At 37.2% G+C, this 9,236-nt stretch overlaps 1 protein-coding gene across 2 annotated transcripts; it reads right to left on the reverse strand.

Annotated features, from left to right (window-relative positions):
* Positions 1 to 1,086: 1,086 nt before the first annotated feature.
* Positions 1,087 to 7,906, reverse strand: LOC129886981 (DNA topoisomerase 2). 2 transcript variants are annotated; one of them, XM_055961901.1, is made up of 19 exons: positions 7,240 to 7,906; positions 6,472 to 6,746; positions 6,299 to 6,380; positions 5,932 to 6,202; positions 5,621 to 5,820; positions 5,325 to 5,534; positions 5,119 to 5,232; positions 4,910 to 5,020; positions 4,670 to 4,834; positions 4,232 to 4,573; positions 4,004 to 4,137; positions 3,545 to 3,902; positions 3,270 to 3,456; positions 3,141 to 3,190; positions 2,635 to 3,057; positions 2,368 to 2,548; positions 2,209 to 2,273; positions 1,991 to 2,096; positions 1,087 to 1,898 (listed from the first exon to the last, which is right to left on the reverse strand). In XM_055961901.1, exons 1-19 carry the CDS (start codon positions 7,792 to 7,794, stop codon positions 1,291 to 1,293), a joined length of 4,437 nt encoding a protein of 1,478 aa, XP_055817876.1. In that variant the 5' UTR covers positions 7,795 to 7,906; the 3' UTR covers positions 1,087 to 1,290. The 2 variants fall into 2 exon arrangements, with proteins under 2 accessions (XP_055817876.1, XP_055817877.1); XM_055961902.1 differs by having other exon boundaries at positions 1,991 to 2,093; positions 7,240 to 7,905.
* Positions 7,907 to 9,236: the final 1,330 nt, after the last annotated feature.

Consider the following 9,236-nt stretch of genomic DNA (forward strand, 5'->3'; position numbering starts at 1 on the left):
AGGCGGAACACATGGATATGCTCTTGAACTTGATTGGTTTTTCCTCCCAGACACCTCAATCATGCTTCCTATTGAACCCCGGACCATACATAATTTGTACCTTTTAAATATTCATCGCTGACATTGCATAAAACATCACAATTTTTTTATTATTAAAAGGGCGTGTGTGATCCACCTTTCCCACGTGGAAAATGCAACCAATCAAAAATCAGCTCCTTTAAATTAAATTACACATCAGTGCATTTAAGTTAAAAATGCAAATAAACACATCATTTTACTAAACACACTTTTGGACTTCCTTTCAGCCACGGTGAGGAGAAAACCCTAAAAATTGATCCTATTTTCAATGATTCTACTGACATTTAAGCTTTTTAGAATTAAAATCCTCCAATTTCGAAGTGATTTTGGGTGTTTGTCAAAGGTATCATCGAAGATTGCATAAGATTTTAGAGTTCAATCATGATTTTGGAGTTTGATCTACAATGACATTTGTAGTTGAAGAAAGAGGAATCGATGAACAAGATAACTTCGACATTGACTTGAAGAGCAGCATCGTGGAATGGAAGAAGAGGGAAAAAATGGTTGAAAGTATGTGAGTAGTTGTAAGGAAGAAGAGAAAGAAAAAAAGAGAAGGAAAAGAAAAGAGAAGAGAATTAAGAGAAAGAAAGGGAAAATTAGGGTTAAAAAAAGGGGAAGTAGACCGTTACATCCCAAAATGAATTCCATATCAGTCCCTTTAAATCCTTTTTACGCGCTCTTCAAATGTGATAACACAATTTATGTCATGTCAGCGATGAATGCTTAAATGTACAAATTATGCACGGTTCAGAGATCAGTAGAAAGGTAGCATAGTTAAGGTGCCTAAGAGGAAAAATCAATCAATTTTAAGGGCCTATCTATGTGTTCCGCCGTTATCTTAATTTCGAGAGAAGTCATGTGGATACAATAAATACATAGGATATTTTCATTAGCACATAGAGAAGTTTACACGACGTTTTCGAAGTCATGTACAGTAATATTATTGCATTTTGTTCATGGTTGATATATTAACCGTCTGGATTAATTAGCAGGCAGTAAAAGAAAAGAGCAGGGCAATATGAGATCCATAAATGAAAAGCAATAAAACATAGAAATTAACTAGTGCCTGAAAGGCATTTTTGATTTGTTAGCAGCAATAAAGTTTTCAAGAAACCAACAAGCTCATTGGTTTAAAGTCCTAGAAATCTACACACGTCAGTATCTAATTACTCTTCAAACTTCTGAAATGAGCAACAGCAGCTAACATCCTCTTTAATCATCATCTCCTTCAAACTCAGTATCATCAGAAAGTTCAAAATCACTGTTATCCTCTTCAGTATCAGAATCACTGATAACATATGTCGTCGTCTTCCCTCTATTCACCCTCTGTGGTCTAGCTTTTGGAGCCACAACAACTTCGCTGACTTCCTCCTCTAGACTGCCCAAGGAAGAAATTGGAGGACTTACTTCTTCACTACTACTACTACTACTGGTGTTCTTTCCCAGAACAGCTCCACTTTTCTTGTTAAATGGAGACGCCCTCATTTTCCTCACTTTTCGATCTGGTGAGACACCAGCATCCTCTGCAGGCTTCAGAACTTGAGTTATGAGTCTCTGACCAACACTTAGTGATTGCTTATTAGCTGGTGCTCTCTTCTTTGGGGGTTTCGGTGCTGCTGCTGCTTTTGCAGCTGCTGGTTTCCTCCCTCCTTTTTTTAACCCTTCCACAGCTACTTCTGCCTCCAACTCATCATCATCACTAATTTCAATCTCATCCACACCATCAGAAACATCTGGAGTGGATGGAAGAGTCTTCTTTTGTGCAGCAGCCCTTTTAGCAGGTGCTTTCTTTTGAGCTTTTGGTGCTTCCGTCTCCGTAACTGCAGGGAAATGGTCATAAGTTCTAGAAGACAAAAATATAATCAAGAAAATAGTATGTGTCCCATAATATGTTACCGCACATTTCACTTACCTTCTAAGCGATCTGGAGAAGAGTTGAGGTTGTAAGCTGCAAGTCTGTCTTTCAACGCTAGCACTTCATCTTCTTCTTCATCTTCTACAGCAACAGGTTTTGCCTGCTGATGATAGGCGTATTAAAAGTTAATGTATCAGCAAATGACTATGATAATAAAGAAAAGAATATCCTTGTTGAAACAGAATTTCTGAAGAAAATCTAATCTGAATCCACACCTTTGCAGGAGCTTTCTTTGAACCTCCTCCTCTGCCTTTTGGCTTCACAACCTCAGTAACATTGGCTAGAGAAAAGATAAGAAAACACAAGAAAACCCAATTCAGTACATCAATAATCCATTAAGAGTACAGCAAAAGCCATGAAAATTAGATACTGACCTGTTTCCGCCGTAGAACCAACGGACACATCCATTGGTTCAGCAGTGGACTCCGCGACAGCAGCCTTCTTATTAGTTTTTCTGGGTTTAGGCTTGGGTGCGTTTAAACCAGCTGCATTCATCACCTTCTTCTTTATCTTTTCTCGAGCTTCCTCAGTCTGGATATCAATTTTGTCTTGTTCCTGAATTAAAAAAGCAAAAGCGTTTATTAAGATGAGTAAGGAAAGCATACTAAAAGGTTAGAAAGAAGGAACTTTCAGTGGCATACATCAAGCTGTTTGTCGAGGACATCAAGATCTTTCATCCACAAAACCTTTGGAGTTGCATTTCTCATATCTTCAACTTCAGCATTCAGTTTATCCCTGTCAGCACACAGCTCTTGAACCTTCTCAAGAGTCAATGTTCCTATTGCCATCGACAGCAAGTAGTCATAATCACTTGCCCTAACTCCTCTATTTGACTCCTCTGGACTCTCTTCGCTATCTTCAGCATCATCAGTTGAGTCTGCAACGACAGCTTCAACCGGCTTTTTCTTGGGGAAAGGAGTAAAACCTTTGGTCTTCAATTCAAGCAAGAGATCAGCTCTCTTCCTGTTGTTCACAATGATTTCGCCTTTCACAACTCCAAGGATGAATTTCACCTTGTTCTCAATTCTCAGCAACTCCAATTCGAGAATCTCTAATAAAGCTTTCTGCATAAGTTACAAGAACACAGTCAATGACCAGCATTCAGGAGGAAGAAATGTAATTCAGTTCAGTTATTTCATAGACTTGCCTTTCTTTTCTCATAATACTCGAGTCGTACATGGTAGAACTCCTCAAGAACTGCAATAAAAGAGTTTAAACGGTAAACAGCAACATCTATTTTCTACTAATCTAATGTAATTTTGTGGGAATTACGTACTCTCTTCTGGGGTGTCATATTTCTTGATTTTCCCCCTAGAGTCGAAAAGGTGCATATTGCTGGTACTTATTGTAGTAGTCAGCTTAAACTTTTTCAGCAAACCCTCTTGCTGGGCCAATAGCAGATTCTCCTCAGACAAGATCACTTCAAAACATACGGAGTTCTCATCACCATATGCTCTGACTTCCTGCAAGAAGCAGCTCCTTATTCTTATCTACCTTGAAGTACTTTCCCAAAGAAAAATAATTAAATCAGTGATAACTCAATGGACGTACCTTTATGAAAGAGTCCTTGGCTTTGTCAGTTGAGACTGTCATGGATTCCAAAAACTGCTTATAGTCCTCTGTCCACCTCCGAACTGGCAACTCAGAAATCCTAAGAGTCGTTTCATTGAGCTCCTCTATAATACCAGTGACGGTGTAGGTAGCTCCAGCTTCTTTTGTTGCTGTTTTCTCTATTTTCCCTTTGAAACCTTTATACCATGGATCCATTGGCTCCATTAGCTCATCATTCAGTAAACGCCTTACATTAGCAACAAGGTCCCTTGGATTATAATTTGGAACGTATGAACTCCAACCTGTTCCTATACCTTCACTTCCATTCACAAGTACCATTGGAATGATTGGTACATACCTAAGTGAAAAGAGAATCAACCGTTCAGATACTTGAAATCATTTGATTTTTCTACACTATATATGAAGGTATATTATACTTGTCTGTTACATTATACTTACCAAGTAGGTTCAATAGATTGCCCATCTTCATTCAAGTAATCAAGAACTGTATCATCATCCTTAGGAAACAAAAATCTTGCAATTGGTGAAAGCCTAGTGTAAATGTACCTAGAGCTTGCATGATCTTTGCCTCCCTGCATTTGAAGGTTGTGAGGTAGATGAGTAAGAGAAAATTAAAGGAATTGTGTGATATAAAAGCAAGATCCAAATAATGAAATTGTTTCTTACCATATTTCGAGTGCCAAATTGACCATTTGGTTGCAAAAGATTTACATTATTGCTGCCAACATAGTCCTGTGCCATACCAATGATGGTGCTGCTAAGACTCTGCTCACCATGATGATATGCTGAGTGCTCAGAGACATAACCAGAAAATTGGGAAACTTTTGCTTCCTTAACAAAATTCCTCTTAAATGCACAGAACAGAATCTTCCTTTGACCCGGTTTCAAACCATCAAGCATTGACGGAATAGACCTTTGAAGGTCAGCCATTGAAAACAGAATAAGCTCTTTGTTAACAAATTCGGTGTATGAAATGTACTTTTCTTTCTGGTCCAGATGGGTACCAGGCTGCAGAGTATAAGAAAAATAGAGATTGACAAGTCAAATAGGGAAATTTTGGATGTATTATAATTAATACTAGGATAGAATATTATTGGTTCCAACCTCAAATTGTCTAAGCCAATTCTTCCTTGCTTCAATCTTCTTCTTACTGAAAGCAAGTTCTATTGATTCCCCATCTTGGTTATCTGCCCAGACGAAATCTTTCCTGTGTTTCTGAAGATCTTGGAAGTACTCTTTTCCTTCCTTTGAAGTACTTGTTCCCAACCCCTAATCAAGGCATTAAAGAGAACAATTAGCAGAAAGCCACATCTGACGGTTTCATGAAATGTTTGGTAGACAAACCTTATAGTACTTGATAGACCAACCACTTGAAGTAGCACCCAAACTCTTTCTCCATGACTCATACTCAGGCATGGTATAAAATGACAGTATCCTCCCACTTTTATGAGTAGCCTGCAAAACAACAATGTTCAGACCAATATATTTACTTAAAGATCTTTTGAACCTGATTGATGTACTTTGGCTATTTAAAGAAAAGGTATAAATTTCACCTTCACAATTGGTGTGATAAACTCCACCAAGAAAGATGGAACTCTCAGCAAGGACGGCCAAAAAGTGTGGATGAAATTAATTAAGAGACCCTTGATATGTGAACCATCATGATCCTGCACAAGTATAATATATAGTTTAACCACCGAGAGAATACAGAAAACCATTAACCATTTAACATATGTGGATATTGCAGAAGAAAGGGCACCTGATCAGTCATAATCATTAGATGACCATATCTGAGCGATTTGACACTCTCATATTCTTTGCCTGTCTGAAGTCCAAGAATCTTCTTGATAGCTTCAATTTCTTTATTTTCTGAAACCTGTTTATGACTTGCTTCCCTTACATTTAGCAGCTTACCCCTCAAAGGGAACACGCCATAGTGATCTCGCCCAACAACAGATATTCCAGCCATCTGTGAAACAGCTCAGTTCCCTTAGAAACATATCAAAGGTGGTATTGAACATAATGAGGTTAAAGAAAGTCAAAAAGGTAGCATACAGCTAGAGCCTTGGCTGAATCTCCTTCAGTCAAAATCAATGTGCATTTATCAGAATTCCTCCCTCCTGCATCATTAGCATCTTCTAGCTTTTCCACCTTGACCTTATCAGATTTTTTCCCATCAGTCTTCTTAAGGTCTTTGCTATTTTTAAAGTCTGCCCAGGAGAGAAGAGTTTCGACAATACCAATATTCTTCTCAACTGCAGTAATATCAAAAAATTGATAATCAAAACCACATACTTAATAGAACTAATAGCATAATTGGTCTTCGCAGGCATCAAAGGGAACAACCTGTAGTTGAACTAACATACCTTTCTTCAGAAAATCTGGTTGAAGTTCACATTTCGAACCAAAACTGCTCTGACGCAGGGTCAAGGTTTCTTTGGTTTGTGAATCAAACGCAGGATTGTCAATGAGAGCATTAACAAACATCCATAAATGGCTCTTCACTGCATGGGCTTTGATGTTGGCATTTTTGTTCTTCTTGTTCACTACACCCATTATGTGGTTTGCTATCTGGTTGGCCACATAATCAACATGAGTTCCACCCTTAATTGTTGCGATGCTGTTGACAAAACTGACCTGCCCAAATCATCATGCTAGACCATGTTAGTTTAAGAACTAAATATTTCATAGATTACAACAATAGTTTTGTCTCAAGCAGCTTGTCATCAGTACCTGTTGGAATTGTCCTTCACTCAAACTCACACATATCTCCCACCTTAATACCCCCTCTGCATCTGTAACTTTTAGGAACTCCCTGCAAAATTAGTGAATGTTAGCATACATTTCAAAGTAAAAAACTTGATAAAGAAGTAAAGATTAGAAAATAGAATTTTTTGACATTTTACCTTTTCGCAGCAGTGGAATCTAAGAAAAGCTTGCAATACTCTTCAAATGTTTTGACGGGAATGCGCTGTTCATTTAGTTTCACCTTCACAGTCTTTCCGAGGCATCCACCCAAATCAATTACTCTCTTCCTCATTAGTGCAACTACATCTGCTTCAAGTTGTTCCATGTTAAACTTTGCCAGGTCTGGCTTAAATGAAACTTTTGTCCAATTCTCACTTGCTTTGCATTTTGTTATAATTGGTTCAGACTTCTTTCCCATGTTGTTAGAGAAAACCTTCATTGACAGAACACAAAATTCAATTGTTTAGTAACAGCAGTCAACCAACAATCAAAGCAACTGCAAGAAATAGAAATCCCCTTGAAGGTACTGGCAACTATCAGAAAGATCCATAAATTTAGTGCATCCTCATTGGCAAAAGTAAAAAGAATAGCTTAATCAAAAATCCCAAATTTCCATTATCATAACTTAGAAGATCTTCAGCTAGCTAATTACAATTAGAGATTTATCATCCTAGCTAATTTCCCAAATTTCTATCATCCTATTTTAATATTTATCAGTACTTATTTAAGATTTCAGGCATAAAAAATATGCACACTGCTGCTAATTAAGTGTTTCATGTTATCAGAAACTAAAATTCTCACAATAATTAAGATTAAACACAGTAGCCTTCAACATTTTCCATAATACTACGGAATAAAAATAAGCCCTAGAAAACCATTACGAAACTAGTGAAGAGAAATCGCAAAAAAAACAAACTGAGAAATACCTGCTTATATTTCTTCTGCCGCTTTCCGTCAGCAGTTTCAATGACAAATTCAGTAGAAAAGATATTCGTAAGCTTAGCACCATATCCATTTCTTCCACCAGTAGTCTTCTTCTCAGCATCATCATAGTTACTACTAGTCAACAAGTGCCCAAAAATCAATTCCGGCACATACACACCTTCCTCCTGATGGATCTCCACAGGAATACCATCACCATTGTTATAAACGCTAATTAAGTTCTGTTCAGGATCTATCACCACTTCTACTGCGTCCATTTTAGGATCTCTCTGTTTATTATCAGCTGCATTGACTAAGATCTCGTCGAAGATCTTGTACAGACCAGGCACGTACGTGACTGGGCGATGAACCATGGCATCATTCTCCCATACCCAAAGAGTTTGAGAGTGTTTTTCAACAGATCCGATGTAAGTATCTGGACGGAGAAGGATGTGTTCAAGCTGGGTCTTCTTCTGGTAGGTTTGTTCAATGGTTTTGCCGTATGCATTTGAAATGTTGGCGTTGCTACTTGATTGTAGTGGGAGTTTTTTGGTTGCCATTGTTGTGGCGGAGGAGGAAGAGGAGGAGACACAGAGATGGTGTCTTTTAGAGAAATTTGGAAAATGAGGAAAATGTTGGGAATGGAGGTTAGGGTTTATAGTACCCAAAATAGGCGCTCTAACGGTAAAGTTGGGAGATTTAAAATTTGAATTTTGAATTCTGAATTGGATGACTGAGATGCATCTTTGGATATCTGACGGTCGTGGACTGTTTGGTCATGCCTCCATGTCATGTATAGTTTTTCTTATTTTTGCTTCTTTAAAAAAGACCGGCAAACTATCCGTGGTCCCTTAAGGTTGACATCAATTTTCACTTAGACACCTCAACTAGGCTTTGTTCATTTTAGACACCTCAAGTAAGGCTCCGATGTGTCATTTTGACACTTTGTGCTGACTTGGCACATTGCGTGTGCTGCACCCATTTTAAGCGCGTGAATAACGTTTTTTGTTTAAATTTTTTTTTGTTGTTGTTCTTCTTCTTTCACTAGTTTCAAGTTTGAAAAAATATATATAACTCGTTTTTCCAGTAAACTTTTTTGTACTAACAAAATTACTTTTTTTTTTTACAAAAAAAAAAGTTAAATTCTGTTCAAATACACACTTCAAATTCAAATAATTTTTAAAAACATTTTTTCAAATATTATTTTTAGTTTTTTTTTGGTCAAAATGCCTAAAAAAAAAACTTTGGAAGATCTCGCAAATTGTTGGAACTTTCCTGGAAATTTCATTGAATTGTGTGGAAAGATTGCTTCTTCCCATTCTGATGATTATCATGTATTTAATCGCAAGCAAACATTCAATGAAGTTCCATAGCTTTTATGATTTATTAATTTCATAGTGAGTAATTTTAGATTTGTATTAGTCTTGCCGAAAAAAATGGAGGTTCGTCGGATTTTTTGATCCAATTTGATTTATATTTTTGTTTGCCATTATAGCTCCAATTTTTTTCCTTTTAGATGATATGAATAGCGTTGGGTGGATGTTGGAGGAGAAAAAGATCTGATGGGGTGGGGGAGGGGTTAGGGTTAGGGTAGGTGGGGTTGGAGAAGACGACGGAGGGGTGGGTGGTATTGGAAGACCACTGATAGGGTGTGGGGGTAGGGGTTAATAGTTGTTAATTTTTATTTTTAAAAAAAATTATTATTTGGATAAAAAAAATCCACGTGTCATCAAATTATTGATCATTTTTTTCTATTCAAAAATTATTATTTGATATTTATTATATATATATATATAAATGACATATGTCTTTATTTAATCGCTGCTTTTGACACATCAAGCGAGTACATTACACACACTTAATATATTTTGGTGATTGTCAAAAAAGTGTCAAAATGACACATCGGAGCCTTACTTGAGGTGTCTAAAATGAACAAAGCCTAGTTGAGGTGTCTAAGTAAAAGTTGGTGCCAACTTAGGAGACCACCGATGAGTTTCGCCAA

This window comes from Solanum dulcamara, chromosome 4, assembly GCF_947179165.1.
Source record: "Solanum dulcamara chromosome 4, daSolDulc1.2, whole genome shotgun sequence".
NCBI lineage: Eukaryota > Viridiplantae > Streptophyta > Magnoliopsida > Solanales > Solanaceae > Solanum > Solanum dulcamara.